The sequence below is a fragment of the Protomyctophum parallelum genome (genome assembly GCF_964188405.1).
Source record: "Protomyctophum parallelum genome assembly, chromosome: 4".
In the NCBI taxonomy this organism is placed as follows: domain Eukaryota; kingdom Metazoa; phylum Chordata; class Actinopteri; order Myctophiformes; family Myctophidae; genus Protomyctophum; species Protomyctophum parallelum.
Genome location: NC_139700.1, coordinates 23,560,268 through 23,578,456, shown reverse-complemented (window position 1 = coordinate 23,578,456; position 18,189 = coordinate 23,560,268). Strand labels below are relative to the sequence as shown.

Here is an 18,189-nt window from a genome sequence, read left to right as displayed (position 1 = left end):
ATCGCTGCAGTTATCTCCCTGTAAATAAATCTGTGAATTAACTGTGAATCTCATGCTAATAAAAATAATTTGATGTTTGACCATTGTAGCTGCAGTATATGGTGTATTTATCCTGGATAGATATTGAAAAACATTGATTGATTGAAATATTTATTAACAGTTTGTAGAATTACAGTACAATTCAAGCACAACTCAATACAAAGGGGTCATGCCTATGTTCCCTCAGCCCTATGTTCCCCCATTCCAAAACAGACCCTATGTTCCCTCAGCCCTATGTTCCCCCATTCCAAAACAGACCCTATGTTCCCTCAGCCGATAAGTGCAAGTGTAATAAATGTAATAAGTATAATAGTGTAATAGAAGTGTAATAAGTATAATAGTGCATAGTGTAATACAGACAGACATTTTTTTCCCAATGAAATTGGCTGACAGCTTGTCTCGTCTCGTCATAATAATAGGTTCATAATATTTACTAAAATTAATTAACTTATAATTATATCGGTCGGCCTCATGGTGGCGCTATAACAGCCCACTTTACGTTTTGGCTTATAACTATTAAACCATATCATGTGTACGGTTGCAAGTTGGTCATCTATGTCAACTTTTTGCAAGATTCTATAACCTGGACGTGGCAGAGCTTGCTATGACTCACGTAGTCCTGGGTGTTGCCTCTAGACGAGGCAGGTCACGTACATAGACTTTTAGGTTCGGGTAACTTATGTGAGTTGACCCTGGTATACCTATAGGGCATACCCCGGAGCATTTAGGTGGACCAGGACTGTCAGCTCAGTTAGCCTTTGGAGCATATAAGGGCAAGAGGGCACGTACTGTGTCATGGCGCAAAAGGCCCATTCATAGTCGAATGAAACTGTGTGCCTGTGGCACCCAGGGCCTTTATATGCTGGTAGAATCTAAAGCAGCACCATCAAATATTTGCAAGAAAAACTAAATAGGTCAAAATGGGCAGATTGTTTTACAGCCCAAAACACGCCTTCATTGAGTTGAGTGACAGCTGACATGACAAGCCTCTGTTACGGCACTCCTTATAATAGGACCCCAGAGAACCAATGGGGTAGAACACTCCTTATATTAGGACCCCAGAGAACCAATGGGGTAGAAGACTCCTTATATTAGGACCCCAGAGAACCAATGGGGTAGAACACTCCTTATATTAGGACCCCAGAGAACCAATGGGGTAGAACAAACGTTCCGTCCTCACTGCATGTTACACTTTGCTAGTGCAATTAATTCACAGTAAAAATGTAAACCTTCATAAAACTAAATTATTAAATAATTAAACAGACTCTTAGGTTAGCCCCATGTGTGCCCTCTCCCTACGCTCATTCTGTAGCTCCGAGATGAGGTCACACACTGGGCCCCTCCCACCGCGTTTCAGAAACGGCGCAAGTTTCCGAAAACATAGTCTCTTATCCTTACCAGACCATTAATCCAAAACGTGTAGGGCCGATCCTGGTTTACACTAATTCAAACCTAGGATCGGCCCAGAAAATCCAAGTCGCCATTTGAACCGAGCCTTTACGTCCCGTCTTTTGTCAGTCGCTTCCATGTTTATCAAGGAAGTTGAAAAGCTTTAGCGCCTCCCCGGCGCCTCCCCTGGTCGAAAATTTCCAACTGACTTCAGTTCACTCGACATGCACGCGCACACGCACACTTCCTTGATAAACATGGAAGCGACTGACAAAAGACGGGACGTAAAGGCTCAGTTCAAATGGCGACTTGGATTTTCTGGGCCGATCCTAGGTTTGAATTAGTGTAAACCAGGATCGGCCCTACACGTTTTGGATTAATGGTCTGGTAAGGATAAGAGACTATGTTTTCGGAAACTTGCGCCGTTTCTGAAACGCGGTGGGAGGGGCCCAGTGTGTGACCTCATCTCGGAGCTACAGAATGAGCGTAGGGAGAGGGAACATATGGGGCTAGGTTTAGGTGTGCTTCCCCGTGGGAGGTTAGGGTGAGGGTTTGAGATGGTTAACATCGGTAGACTGTAGACAACTTGACTGCGTGTACTGTACGTGAAACGTGCGTTTAATTTGTGAGTTATCTTGGCACAGTACCATGGGTGTGTACATAACAAAACCATGATGCTTCTATGCAATGGTTGGCATGAAAAACATAATTGAAGCTGAGAAGTGTCGGCTATGTGGTTGACACGCACTGTGAGAAGATGAGTTCAGAATATATGTACCAGTGCCACTGTCTGCTATTTTGCAGAATTACAGTACATTTCCAGCACAAACTCAATACAAAGACTGTTAACTGTGAGTGGATGACCCAATAAAGCATTACACTTGTTTACAAGAGGGTCCACCTTGTTCAAATCATCAAAACATTTAGAGACGTACAAATATACACTTCTATAAAGCCAAAGAACAGAACAGGAATTCATCATGAGGAGGTAAAAAGGTAAAATAAACATATAGGGGCCTACAGTGAGGGGGAAAAGGGGTGGCTGGGGGGGGGGGGGGAGACAATGGGACATTATGGTGGCACCTACCGGTATTCCTTTACGGGACATTCTCTTCATAGATATTCCGTTAAAGCGGTGTAGATTGCGTTATGGCCCAATAATAGCACATGCCATATGCGGTCACAGTTAGCTAGTCCAACTCTGGTCCATAGACTGTAAAAAAAATAGCTCTGGTCCAACCCATATTCTTCGGGAGCGTCCGACCACTTCCGCGTCTTTTATCCACTCCAATACACCGACTCGACCAGAGTTGCTGCTCAAGCCTGCAGCTCACAAAAAAACATGAAGTCTCCTTCTGCAAAGGCAGCCACACTCCTAATAGCAACATGCACATGGTTTCTAAGTGCCACTGCAGACCTGGAAGGTAAGTAAGTTGACGATACTTAATATTTAGTTCATTATGTTGCCTTTTAGCCCTAAAACATGAATTGAACAAGGTGGACCCTCTTGTAAACAAGTGTAATGCTAAGTCGTCCACTCACAGTTATCAGTCTTTGTATTGAGTTGTAATTGGAATGTAGAATTCTGCAAACTGCAAAACTACATATTTCAATCAATCAATCAATCATGTTGACTGTTGAGTGTTAATTATTCTGGTCTGAGACTCTGAGTTCTCCGTGGGCGAACTTTTACCTCAATAACGTGCTTGTAGTAGTAATGTTTGAGAACATTTAGCAGCCGAGCAGATCTGGTACACCGCCGAACAGAACAGGACTAGAACACCGGCGTCCGACATTGATTAATTATGCACTAGTGATTGTAAATAAAGTAAAGTATCACTTTCAAAGACGTGGCTTTGGGTAATTAAAGTGGGTCTATAACTCAGCTGCTCCATGGTATCACTTAATTGTTTGTGGAATTAATGAATGCTAACAAGTGGTCGGATGGACCTATGCTGTCGCCTGCTGGCGTTAAAGGATCACTTCACCCTATCAACCTATATTCATATAATTGGTCCTCATTTTATCACCATTTTATTATCTAACCATGATAAAATATGAGGAAACCATGAGGAATTCTTTCGACACACCCACCCACGCACATGCGCTCATACCCAGCTAACATTGCCCCGCTAGGTACCGCCTCCCGCTGTCTATTTCACCGCGTAGCACGCCCGGGCGCGCTTAAACTTGCTAGCTGGGTATAGGGCCAGAGCCGTATAATAGATAATATAATTTCTAAGGCTCTGGGTAGGGCTAATGCGCTCACATGGTGGTCATGGTTAAGCAACATTGGCAAGCAAACAGTGACAAAGGACATGCATACAGCATATTAAAGAAGCAAAAACTATAGAAACGTCAAGTTGTGTTAGTCAGTGGTGGTAAAAGTACTCACATATTTTACTTAAGTAAAAGTATCAATACTGCAATGTAGAAATATTCTGTTACAAGTAAAAGTCTGGAATTCTGAGTAAAAGTACAAAAGTATTGGTATAAAAATTTACTCAAAGTAGGCTAGTCATTATGCAGAATGTCCCATTTCACAAGTTTTCAAATGTATAAAATTGAAAATGGCAGATCTACAAGCTCATGCGTGGCATTGCTACGCATTGTGCGTTTGTAGATCGGCTACTTTAAAATGGCCGAAATGCATACTGAAGTGGTCAATGTCTGTTTTGTTATAATCATCAAAATCTGCAAAGTAACTGGTCAAAACAATTGTAGAGGAGTAAAAGTACAATATTTGTATCTGAGATGTAGTAGAGTAGAAGTAAAAGAACAGAAAATAGTAAATGGGCGAAAAAACAACAGTAAAGAGTAAACCTCAGTAGCCTGCTGGTACCTAGTATTGTAATTTAATGGCTTTAAATGAGATGGAAAATACAGACAAACAGAATTATCTTTAAAAATGATCGTGCAGCTTCCTGTCTGTCCAGTTTCCAACTGCATCTGCCTCAGCATAGATATGTGCCTGTGTTAATAGCACCAGTCATCCACACACAACTGGGGAGTGTCCGAGGCAAGTATGTGAGTGTAAAGGGGAAAGATACACAAGTCCATGCCTACCTGGGAGTGCCCTTTGCCAAGCCACCTGTTGGAACTCTGAGACTGACCCCACCCCAGCCTGCACAGAGATGGGAAGGTGTGAGGGATGCTACGCAACAACCATTTATGTAAGGGGCATAATAGAAGTGTAAATTACACAGTTTATAAGCTTCCTGTATAGTATAGAAAATTATAATCCATGTTAAATAAGACCTCACTCTTAACTTCAGGCAACCTAAATGCATCTTAACAGGTGTGTTCAAGATGTCAGATGGCCGGTTATGATTGCGACCAATCTATCTATGGAAGTCAAACTCCCAGACATATCTGAGGATTGCCTTTATCTCAACATTTACACTCCTTCCAAACCTTCTAAGAGTCGTAAACTGCCCGTAAGTATTGAACTCACGACTCGGATGAGGAATCATTTGTTTTAAAGCATTAACTCAAACCTGTTGTGTTTACAGTATATTCTTAGTCAGGGAAGCATTTGAAAAATGTGTGAGCCAACAGTCTTTCTCAAGAGATTATACGTGTCATTTATTCTGTCATTAAGGTCATGGTGTGGATCCATGGAGGAGGATTTGATATGGGTTCTGCATCAGGATATGATGGTTCTGCTCTGGCTGCCTACCAGGATGTGGTTGTTGTTCTGATACAATATCGTATTGGAATACTGGGATTCCTTAGGTAAGTAAGACTGGGTCCTCCCCTGAACCATATACTGCTGTGTCAAACTGTATGTATTTAAGCAACAGTGCCTTCCTTCCTCTCTCTCTTCTAATCTATTTATGCTCTGCAAACGTCTATGCTCATAAAGCACAGGAGACAAGCATCTACCAGGAAACTTTGGATTACTGGACCAGGTGGAAGCCCTGCGATGGGTCCAAGAGCACATCCACAACTTTGGAGGAGATCCAGGTTCTGTCACCATATTTGGGGAGTCTGCTGGTGGAATGAGCGTATCTGCATTAGTAAGAACTAAGAAAACATATGTGTATACACAAAACCTAAACAAATGATATCTGATTTAAGAAATATAAATCTTCAGTAGTCAGTTGAATGGTCTAGGAAATATTTATCTTTCTCTGAACACAGAGTGGATGTCTTAAGACCAACGTGACTGCAGGACTCCTCCACCATTTACCACGCTATCGTCTGCTATGTTAGTTGACAGAGTAAATTGCCAAAGCTGGCCACGGCTAATATCGCTAGCCAAACGCTAGCCAAGCACCAGAGCGCGCTCACTGTACACCACGCGTCGCTCGCTTAATAATCATTCATTTCTGTATCAATGCGGACATAACGTGGTAAATGTTCATAAGCACACACTTGTACAAAATGCTTTTTACACTTGACTTATCTCCAGAGTCCTCAGTCCTGCAGCCCCACAATGCCATAGGCTATGCCAGTCTGATGAATTGAACAATGTGGACCCTGTTGTAAACAAGTGTAATGCTTAATTGGGTCGTCCACTCACAGTTAACAGTCTTTGTATTGAGTTTGTGCTTAAAATGTACTGTAAATTCTACAAACTATTAATAAATATTTCAATCAATCAATCAAAAGTCTAGCCTTAACATCTACATTTATATGTTATTCAATATATTACTTTAGCACAAAATATAGGCTTTTCTAAACCAAGGCCTCATTCAAAAGTTATGTAAGTAAGTAAATGTTATTTATAAAGCACCTTTCGAAAAACAAAGTTAGAAGGTGCTGAACAATTTGCACAGTATAAACAATAGAATAACATTTAAAACAAGGAACATATCACACAGTTGTGACAATATAGCAGAACAAAAACAAACAAGGTAGAACAGAAACATAGGGCTATACAAATGAATGTAGGCTGTCTGTCATTGTATTTTCTGTGAATTAACTCACAGTTTAATCCACTGATCCGCAGCCATTTTAATTTCAAGGACCCCCAAATTAAATGTATATGAATTAGCCTATAGGGTGGCATCTGTGCACTGGGACCCCATATATTTTGTTATTTAAAGCTGTGATTATTTATTTAAGAAGCACTGTTCTGAACCAATGTTTAAGCTAAAATAATGATGACCGGGGACTTAAAATCATTGTTTTAATTGATGGCCTTCATGCCCTGGCACTTGGCCTTGTGCCACACTAAAGGCCAAGTGGCCTTGCCCCTAAAATGATGAAATTCCAGGCCTGATCCTAATGCATGTCCGTAAACAATGGAGACTGAGGCATGGAGGCACTTAGAGTCCTGTTTATCAGAAATGCGGCTCAGATCGCGCTGGATAAACAAGGTGACAATGTTTAGCAGCTCAAATAGTAACTTCATGTTATCTCACAGGTAAAATATTAATGTTTCTATTAGACTCTTAGATGGGCGATGATCACACACACAATAACATCCTCTCCAGCTGCTGCCGGGGAGGAGGAAGTGCTCTCCTTCTACAAGCAAAATAGAATGGGACTGAATGGTGGCAGTAATTTTGATTATTTTAAAGGTTGTTGTCTCCACCAGGCCGAAGGCATGGGGAGAGAGTATGTTTTGCACTCCGTCCGTCCGTCCGTCCGTCCGTCCGTGTGTGTGTGTGTGTGTGTCCGTCCATGAACAGTTAATCTCCGGCCCCGTTGGCCCGGACGACGCCAAACTGTGCACACACACTCTCTGGATCAACACGGATCTGTCCATATTCCATCGCTAAGATTGCCTTCCAAAGTTTGCAGGATTGGTCCGTTTTCAACAAAATGTCTCAAATCTTAACACAGCGTGTGGTTTCCGTGCACTTATGCACACACATTCCCACTAGGCAGAGGAAAAAAATGCCACAAAATAGCCTCATGGTGGCGCTATAACAGGTAAATTCCTGTTTTTACCTAGAATTGCACCGATTACTCCTAAACATTTTGCCAAACATCACACACACTCCTATCCTCCTGGTGGAGACCTTGCCCAGAAGGGCACTTTTTCTAGTTGTTGACTTATTGTTGTCTTATTTTTGTTTATTTTCTCTTACTTTTATTTATTTATTTATTATTTATATTTTACCTCTTTGGTAACATTTTTTTTTACCCAGAGCAAATGTATTTAACATTTAACCCACAGCAAGGTGCCAATATCTTGATCTATCTTGAATATATTTTCCTCTCCTATATTGGCAGCTTCTGTCTCCATTGTCTGCTGGCTTGTTTCATGGTGCAATAGCACAGAGTGGCACTGCAGCAACTGAATTTCTCTACTCCTCCAACCCTCTGCCCGTAGCCCAGGTTAGTTTTGTAATTACAAATGAGTAAATGAATGCAAGGACATACAGTACATGTGCATAACATCTTGGTAGTAAGATGTATAAGATCCATAGTAAGATGCATTATTTTGCTTTGTAGACTATAGCAAACATTTCTAGCTGTGACAGTTCTACCACTGAGAAGGTTGCTGATTGTGTGATGAAGCTAACCATAGATGACATAGTGAAGATTCAGAAAGAGGTGAGAATGTTTGGATCTTGGTGATAATAGTCAACATAGTAGGCCTTTTAAGTCAAAAAAACTTTTTTATTGTCATGAAACCAGCAAACAGATTAAATAGTTTTTGATACTTGATACTTTGAACTTTATGATGGGATGCCAATGCAGATGGCAAAAGTATTACATCATTTATTTGATATCCTTCTAGCTGTGCCTAGTTGTCTTTCTTTTGGTCTCTAGAATGAAGCACTACAACTTGGAATGACTGCCGATGGACAGTTCCTTCTCAAATCTGGAATGGAGGCTTTACAAAATCATGAGATGCACAATGTGCCTCTCATGATTGGGTTCAATAGTGATGAAGGAGGGTGGTTATTTTTACATGTAAGTTGACATAACTTTGTGAAGGAATCCTGCTTGTTGTAAATTACAAATTACACTGTCACATCACTACATCTATCCTACTATTATACTATTAGCCATGTTATCTCAAAGCATATGTTCATACATTTATCATCAGTTACCCAAAGTATACTAGAGGAAACCACAACTTTTCTGAAATTATAAGCACAAGGGATATATTCACTCATCATTATTGATTGTTCCAATTATCGCTTATAATTCCATAAAGTCATGTTCTATATCCAATTATCCATGTATAATTCTACGTTCTGTCATCACAGTACATAGGCTGGGTGGATGGAATGGACCGACAAGAAGCTTTGCCCATTATGTCCATGTATACATACCCCAATGTAAGTTATAACTCTACAGTTCTTGCAACACAATGTCTGGTACTGTACGGATATAATTAAACTTTGCTGTTTCATAACTTTGCTTAACTACTGATTCAACCCTCCGTAAAGGAGTGTAACAGACAGGTATGGTAATTTGTGATTTAAACACACACCGTTATATTACTCAAACACACACTTCCTCCAAGTTGCAATAATGCTCGCAAACAATCACTTCATTTTGGCCATTTTATTACTATTATCTCATAACACACTCACGTACACGTACAAACACACTTCTACTAAACTTGTGTACAGTAAAAAGCCTTATTTGCCTTGTCTGGCCCGTGTTTAGATATAGTTCAATAGCATCAACTGATTGTCCTTAATCATCATAGCACAAGATATTCAGAGATCGCGGCATTAGGTAATAAACTGAAACACAAAAGAAACACAACACATACTATTAATTCACAGATCTAGCGACTGCATAAGCGTATCATTATGATTATCATTTAGAGCATTTAAATGTACTTATTAACACATTATAAAGACTTACGCAAACGCCATGTCTCCTGTTCATTACATTGCTTCAGAATGAACTAGAATCCCGCTCGCATCCTGCCTCATATCCTGTGAAAGCACGCCTCTGTCATCTGATACTTCCTCCTGCCTATTGCTCACTTCACTAAGTCTTAATAGTACGCACCAAGCATCTCCCTGACCCTTAGTATAACACATCTTACCCCCCAATTAACTGTATTAATATCTACATCCCTGAGATACTGTAATTGGCTGATAAGAGGATTTCTGTTCTTATATAACACAGAGTATTTACTGTATAGGCAGTGAACTTCCTTAATAGCACCAACATCTATACATATACAACACAAACATGAAGTTACAAATATAAACTGGGTCGGCACTTAATATTATAATGAGCCCACCACACGGAATAAATGCGCAAAATTGAAACATACCTGGCCTATATTTGATTTAACATATTGTTTTGAACATACCACAAAATACTTACTTCAGCAGAATGAGGCAACATGAGCATGACCAGCTGTTTCATTGTGCCTAAATATTTAGAAACTTAAGTAATCCCATTGTTATATTTCATACTGTATGCTGTTTTCAACATACCACAAAATAATTTAGCTCATTTTGATTTGATATGATTGATAAAGCAGCCGTCGATCCTACGAATGCATGTACAAAATACTGTAAATGCCCAATTTGTACATGAAATCTCTACGATAAAGACAAGCTGGTACTCTTCTTCCCAGTGCAAAGCATTGTGTATCTTCACTCCCGGTAGTCTTGTGGGCCAGACTCAGCAGACTGTTGCCTACTTGCCTCCCACAATTTTCAAATGCTTCTATATAATAGTACTGGAGCATGGAAGCTCCATTCACAGCTGTTTTATATGTCAAGGTCTTACAGTATATATGTTCTTTCTATGATTTAGCATGAAGACCAATGGATAAACGAGCTGTTGGCTGATAAATACATGGGAACGTCAGGGGATCGTGTGAAAGTTAGAGATGGTCTTTCTGAGGTGTTTGGAGATGTGGTGTTTGTCATACCTGCCATTAAGGTTGCAAACTTCCACAGAGGTAAGACTCGAGTCTTTAGGATTTTAACCTGGGTCCCCAATGCAGGCATCGATCTGCTGCTGAGCTATTACAGAAAGCCTGTTTGGGCATAGGATAAACCACATTGTCAATATCAATGTCTCAATGGAAGGGACAATAGTAGTCCAATTGCAACCACGCAAGTTGTATTAGTTACAGTATATTGCATGTTTCACCATACTGATTGGTGAAGATAATGTTTTATTCACTAAAACTCACAGAAACCAGAGATCAATGGAATCCTTTTTCATCCTTTTTTAATAGAGTTCCAGAGCGCTTGACATAGTTTAGCTATATTTTCAGGCCATTTTCAAGTGAAGATTTGTGAACATTTTAGAACCAGAAAGGGCTGGTGATGCATGGTCAGTGTTGTGTAGTTGTGGGTTGTAGCAGTTAGGGCGCAAGAATGCTTGGGTGGAAATTGCATTTCATGAACATATTCCGCCAGGGTGGCACCCCTATGGGCAGAAGTGAAAGTGCTTTTGGGAATATAGAGGCCCCTCTTAAAGGACCACTTCACCACTTTTCAACTTATCTTCATATAATTGGTCCTCACTAAGGTTCATGATAAAATTCCACATTTCCTTTTTACTCGGTTTGTCTCTCATAGGAGGGCTGTGGGCAGTTCAGAAACCCATCATTGTTAGGCAGATTTGTTTTTAAACAAGATTATTTATTTATATATATATTTTGATTTTTATGATCATGAGAACGATTGCTTTCATTATCGCATTGCAACTTTTCAGGAATTGAAAGTCTGTAGTTTCTATTAGCTTGGATTCCCCATCAATGATGTCACTGGTGGACGGGTTTCAAGGTTCAAGTTTATTCAGTGTCCCTGAAGGGCAAATTGGGTTGCAGCGACATAGACATCAGTACATCAAACAATACTGAACTGCCCACAGACGGGAGAAGAAAACAATTGTGCCATTTTATCATGAACTTTAGTGAGGCCTTATAAAGGTTGGTTGAAAAGTGGTGAAGTGGTCCTTTTTTAGACCTTGCTTTTAATTTCTTTTTAGAAATAGTCCCCCCCCCCATTAGAAACCAAATGCAGGAAAAAAGTGAGGAACATCAAAACTATTTACCAGTCATGGTGACTTTACTCACGCAAGATTATTTATACAAAATGTAATGGTTGTTTCTGAAACAGTGTCATTTGCAACATGTGTTGCAAATGACACATGTTGCAACTTCTCTATACATATAGGGTTGTGGGCTTGTGGCATAATACGTTTTGAGAAGCCCTGCTCTTGTCATAGAAATAGTTGCAGAAGACATTACTCTTTCCACAGGAGAACAGAGTGGGGTTTAACAATAGGTGAGACCCCTTGACAAAAGACACAAGATGTTACCCAGAAAATATTAAGGCTCATTCATAGTCTGGATTTTCGGTGGTGAGGGTACCACCGGAGCTGAAATAACTAATAATTGATCGGTGGTGAGTAAAAACAGAGAGAAGGGTTGGGGTGGTGGCGGTGGTTTGCTCTTCACCGCGGCTCGTGTTGTAGTTTGGTGGTTACCTCACCACTGAAAAGCCAGTCTATGAATTAGCCTTAAATCTCCCAAACATGGAGAGAGCAGGAAATGCATATTCATGTCCTTGAGCAAGACACCGAATCCGTAACTGCTCCCAATGAGGGTGGTACCGTCTATGGTTGTGTGTGAATGTAACACATTACACAGCACTTTGGTATCAAGTCAGGATACATTTGGAAAAATATTAAAAGAAGTCAAAGACCAGGTATGTTGCATGACATGAATTAAATATTTTCTTTCATCCTCCAAACAGATGCAGGAGTTCCAGTGTACTTCTATGAGTTTGAGGAGACACCCAGCATGCTCAAGAAGAAGAGACCCAGCTTTGTTGGCTCTGATCATATGGATGATCTTATTTTTGTTTTGGGATTATGTTTCACAGAAGATCAAGTCACAGTGCAAGGTAAAACGAGACCACGATTTGCAGCTCATCATTATGTAGTTATATACTAGTCTATAAGTCATTGTGATTTTTTTTAACACCATCCATGATTCTTTCTCTCCCAGAGTGTACAGACGAAGATGAACAGCTAAGTAGAATTATGATGAAATACTGGGGCAACTTTGCTCGTACAAGGTAAGAGACATTCTACAATGTGCAGAGTTTTATTTTATTTTATCCAATCCACCTTTATTTAACTATAAGAATGTTTGTTTGTGTTCTTATCTGAGGATGTTTGGTAATAATACAATAAGAAAACTGTGAAATGGGTTTTTCATTGCAGTAAATGCAATGATGTTCGTCCTGCTGTCCTCATTGGAATCACCAGCCATCTCTTCTGTACTGTGTGTTTGTGTGCATTTGTAGATCACCTAATGGAGCTGGCCTGGTACACTGGCCACAGTATGGAGCAGAGAGAGACTACCTCTCAATTGGGATGGAGCAGGAACCTGGTCAGCACCCAAGGAAGGACAGTTACACTTTCATGACTGAAACCCTTCCTGAGAAGATCAGACAACATAGAGAGAAGATGGAGAACAGTGAACTGTATGATCCTGTACTATATATTCTTTTTAAATTTGGTTTCATCTGAGTGAAACTCGCTACACCATCACTGTATGATACTTGTCTCACAGACCAAAGACGGGGCCTGTAGTCCACACAAAGCTGGGAAGTCTGAGAGGAGAGCATTTGAGTGTAAAGGGGAAGGATACGGGGGTCCATGTCTACCTGGGAGTTCCGTTTGCAAAGCCTCCTGTAGGACCTCTTAGACTGGCCCCACCCCAGCCTGCAGAGGGATGGGAAGGAGTGAGAGATGCCACCCAACAACCATTCATGTAAGTCATTCATGCAGTCCAGTAGGTATTGTTGGATTGAGATTTGTTCCATATACTGTACTAACTGGAATTCTCTTTTGTTTTCATAGCTGTGTCCAAAATAAACCGCTACTTCTGGATCTGATAAAGATGTTATACATGAAGACACCAGATATCCCTGACATCTCCGAAGACTGTCTTTACCTCAACATTTACACTCCAGCAATAGATACTCAAGATGCCAAACTCCCAGTAAGAGTTTTACACTTGCTCTACCCTGTTTTTTCCCTCAATAGAATTGTTGAGTCCATTTAGTAAAATTAAAAAGAAAAAGATAATAATTTTTCTACTCCCTAGGTCATGGTCTGGATCCATGGTGGAGGGCTATCAAGTGGCTCAGCCTCAATTTACGATGGTAGTGGCCTGGCTGCTTACCAGGATGTAGTAGTGGTTCTGGTCCAATATCGCTTAGGAGCACTGGGATTTCTCAGGTGAGGAAGATGAATTATGATGATGTCCTGGAACAATTGAGGAAGAACTGTTCATTGGTGACTTGTTTTAGCGATTCCTGATCGTGTGCTCTTTTCAGTACCGGAGATGAACAGATGTCAGGAAACTTTGGTTTACTGGACCAGGTGGCAGCTCTGCGATGGGTCCAGGAGCACATCCACAACTTTGGAGGAGATCCAGGTTCTGTCACCATATTTGGGGAGTCTGCTGGTGGAGTGAGCGTGTTCCTCCTGGTACGTTACAGTCCATACAAATATTATCTGAAACTCAATGACAGACAAAAAATGAATTCATAGAGGAATATTTTCATAATTTCTATGTTCTGTGTTTCTTGAATTATTAGGCTCTGTCTCCATTGTCTGATCGCCTGTTTCACCGTGGAATTGCTGAGAGTGGCACTGCTCGAATTGATTCATTATACACGGAAAATCCTTTGCCTATAGCACAGGTTATTTAACTGTTTATTTTTATGGCATGCATAACAGTCAGTAGGCCACAGAACAAAAAAATATGTTCCCCCACATATGTCTTTGCAATATTTACTTGCCTGTATGTTTTATATTGGAAGTTAATGAGGCTCTGATTGGGCTGAAATGGACATATTCCGGTAGTCATAGTCATAAATAACTAATGCCACAGGCTGGTCACATGACGTCCGATATCCACATTGGAGCCACGTCATTCTCAACTGAGATTCAATGTTTGTGTTAAAAATTTGTACTGGTAAATACACAATTATGTAGTACAATGTGCAAACAATTTTGTATGGTCTTTAAAAACTTACATTTCTCTGATTGTTATTGCCAGCTTTTAGCCAATGTATCAGGATGTGACATCACAAGCACAAAAATGATTGCTGACTGCCTGAGATCCATGGACATTGATGCTATGCAGACTATTGAAAAGGTTAGACATGTACAAATAAAGTAATAGATATCATCTGCTGACATAACAAGTTGATCATAATAGAATATTTGGTTAGATTTAAGTGAAATGTATTTGTTGTTCGACTGTTTGACAATTACTTTCATTTCAGTACCACTTCCCTGAGTTTTACACTTGCAGAGCTTCCACATCTTAAATCTCTTACACATTGGTATGCTTTTCTCTCAAGGACAACATGATAAGATACCCCATCACCGTTGATGGACATTTCATGACAAAACCTGTGGAGGAACTGTACCAAAACCATGAATTTCTTAAAATTCCATTCATAACAGGCATTAATAATCATGAAGGGGGCTACATGCTCCCTATGGTAAGTACACGTGACATTACCTGCTCTAAATATGACGACTTAAGGGATATTTTGGTTAATAAGATGTCTTATATCTGTGGGGATTTCCTAGATTTAAATGACTATGTAAAAATGGAGATATGTTTTGCCAAAGGGACTTTTGTTGTGGCAGATTTTATTTGTCAAGCTTGGGAAAGATATCAGAGTACCGTCTTATAAACCCATGAGGGTTGGGCACATTGTGTGCACGACACGAAAATAAATAATCAAATCAATCAAACCTGTGATATCATTGCATTAGAACATTCAATGGATTATTTTGAGTTTACTTACTTCATAGGTCCATCTGAAATATATTGTTTTGATAGTTCTTGTTTTTTTGTTCTACAAAACAAAATTCTTGCTCTTCTAGTTCATTGCGCCCCCAAACTGGACAGAGGGAATGGACCGGGAACATGTCATGCCTATTCTAGCCATGTTCTTTCCCGATGTAAGACAAACACTGTGTTGCATGGCCTGAGTTTTGTCATGTTTTCTATGATTATAGACATAATAATTTCTCTCTTTCTCAAGCTGAAAGATGGCTCAGTGAAAGAGCTTGTGGCAGATGAATATCTTGGAACCTCTGGAGATCGACTGAAAATTAGAGATGGATTTACAGAGCTGCTTGGAGACATGCTGTTTACCATTCCAGCCATTAAGACGGTAAATTCCCACAGAGGTAAGTAAAAAAAATTGTAATCTTAAGAATGGTATTAACCTGTTTTCCCTTCAACATAGGTGTTGAAACTCTCATACCTCATTTTGTCTACAACCAGATGCAGGTGCTCCTGTATATCTGTATGAGTACCAGCATCCACCCAAATTCCTGCAGGAGAGAAGGCCAAGCTTTGTTGGATCAGACCATGGTGATGAAATCATCACTGTATTAGGAAACTGCTTTATCACTTCCTATGCCGAATTTGGGAGTAAGTGCAATATTCAAAAATAATTGATGAATGGAACATAATAAATATAAAATTACGGTAGCTCTGTATTATTGTATTATTAATGGAACATAATATAAATGTAGCTATGGTTTTCCAAGAATCAATACCCTTTTGAAAGTGTACATCTGAAGCTTCACTAAACCATTTTCTTAATCACTCTACAGTATCATGTACAGAAGAAGAGGCACAGCTCAGCAAAACTATGATGAGCTACTGGGGCAACTTTGCTCGGACGGGGTAGGATTAAACTCATAATACACAGTCGCCCTCATTTATCAATGGTGTGTACAACCCAGCTTAAAATTGAGACCAGGAATGAGTTTAAGCCTAAATCCATGTGAGATTTATCAAGCAATCCAATACAGCCGATACTAGAGTACATTTAGTCTGTCCTTTGATAAATCTCAAGGCTGAAACCGACCGTATAACTAACACGCCCTTAATTATTCTCAATGGCCAATATCTAGTATAGATAGAAGTGTAAACCGCAATACATGCACCTTCTGACGTCAGAACAATTTTTTCCAGAAAGTGAGGTCAACATTTCTTATTTATTCAGAACTTCTGATACCACCTTATTTTTATTTTATTTTTTGGACGCTCCTGCGACTCTCCAAACTAGTTAGGAAAGCCTTTTCCGATGTAGGAAGGAGCATGTATTGACCTTTAGTCCCTACTACTCACACACATTACTCATCCTAATAACACTATATGTACTGTACTGTAGGTCACCTAATGGAGCCGGCCTGGTACACTGGCACCAGTATGGTGCTGATGAACACTACCTGTCCATTGGGCTGGAACAGATGTCTGCTCAGCACCTGAAGAAGAACCGCTACACCTTCCTGACTCAAACTGTTCCTGAGAAGATTCACCAGAGTCAAGAGAATGTAGAGCACACTGAACTGTAGTACGGACAGCACCCCCATTTGCATTCCACTCACCGATAAACTGGTTTCAATCAACCGTTGCAAGTATAGCCACATTACATCAGAGAGATTTGATTAATAAGAAAAGACTGGAAGTCCCAGTAATTGAATGTTGTCGCAAATATTTCAATGAATCTTAGCAACCACAACCACCTGTTTTAATCATGGTTATTAAGGTCTAATAGGCTTTTGCTAGGGTCTAATTGGTTGTTGCTAGGGGGGGGGGGGGGTTAAGATTTATTTTGGCTTTTGTATTGATATAGTTAGTGAAGACAGACAGGAAAGAGAGAGAGAGAGAGAGAGAGAGAGAAGGGGAGAGACAGGCAGCAAAGGACGTCATGAACGAGACTCGAACATTGCCAAAGGAAAAAGATTTCATTAATGTGAGTGTTAAAATATACAGATTATACACCTAAAGAGATTTATTTTTAAGAATGATTAAGAATGATTAAGTCATTCATTGTTTATCGCTACGTTTATCTCCATGTAAGGAAATGTGAATAAACTGAATCTAATTCTAATAAAAATAATTGGATGTTTGACCACTTGGTTACTAAAATAAATTTGTGAATGTTAACTGTTACCTACGTTTTAATTGGTGAACAATAATTTACATTAGATGTGTCTGCATACAGTATAGCTGGATAAATGTTTTATCTCATCAGGATGCATTACCACACCAGTTGATATAGAAGAGGAGGCCAAGTGGGACATCCTCCTGAACATCTGAAACTGCAGGTTAGATCTGTACAGCCTATTTGTTTGTGTGAGAGAATATATTCCACATTGGGGGATTTAAGAAGATGGTGAATACCCTTGACAAAACACGCACAACATGGATGGTTCTGTACTGTTAAGGGTTGGTTTTGGTGGTTGCAGAGATAGGTGTGGATGAGGGGCCAATTTTGGAAAATGTTCTTCTCCCCTATGGCCTAACTACCAGTTTGATATTTCTTGATAGTTGACTCACAAGAACAGATTAACCACCAATAGTTTAAGCTACAATCCATACGTTTTACAACTGTTGTCTTTCCTGGCAGAGATATTAAAAGTACAGTATATTGCCATTGTCAAGGAAACTAGTATAGCCCATACCGACACTGGGGTCTGTAGTATTGGCTTATACTGTGGTAGGAACGTTTGTATTGTGGGCACTGGGGCACAATAATATATTGTGCATAAATATTAAACCACTCGACAGGGTCAAAATGTCTTAATAAGAATAGGTAGATGACCTCCAAGTTCCAACCACTGCAGATGTGTTTGTTATATTGATTATTACCACAATACTGTATTGCAGACGTTTTATGTCCATTATCACAGCTGTATTTTGGCACTAGATGGCGATATAGGCCAGATATCGGAAGATTCAAGATTGTACAGTAAATAAATGATGACAGTGCATTTGAACTGCATGTCAGTGTTTCCTCCAATGGCGTC

The 18,189-nt window shown here is 39.9% G+C and overlaps 1 protein-coding gene across 1 annotated transcript; it reads left to right on the top strand.

Annotated features, from left to right (window-relative positions):
- Window positions 1–2,731: 2,731 nt before the first annotated feature.
- Window positions 2,732–16,959, top strand: LOC310857594 (uncharacterized protein). Its single transcript, XM_083763322.1, has 25 exons — window positions 2,732–2,852; window positions 4,412–4,601; window positions 4,727–4,865; window positions 5,030–5,163; window positions 5,294–5,447; window positions 7,615–7,719; window positions 7,837–7,938; window positions 8,158–8,301; window positions 8,601–8,672; window positions 10,123–10,270; window positions 12,081–12,230; window positions 12,335–12,404; window positions 12,636–12,815; window positions 12,905–13,105; window positions 13,195–13,336; window positions 13,442–13,575; window positions 13,674–13,827; window positions 13,938–14,042; window positions 14,402–14,500; window positions 14,709–14,852; window positions 15,244–15,321; window positions 15,405–15,552; window positions 15,650–15,799; window positions 15,985–16,057; window positions 16,548–16,959. Exons 1-25 carry the CDS (start codon window positions 2,771–2,773, stop codon window positions 16,729–16,731), a joined length of 3,282 nt encoding a protein of 1,093 aa, XP_083619448.1. The 5' UTR covers window positions 2,732–2,770; the 3' UTR covers window positions 16,732–16,959.
- The last annotated feature ends 1,230 nt before the right edge of the window (window positions 16,960–18,189 follow it).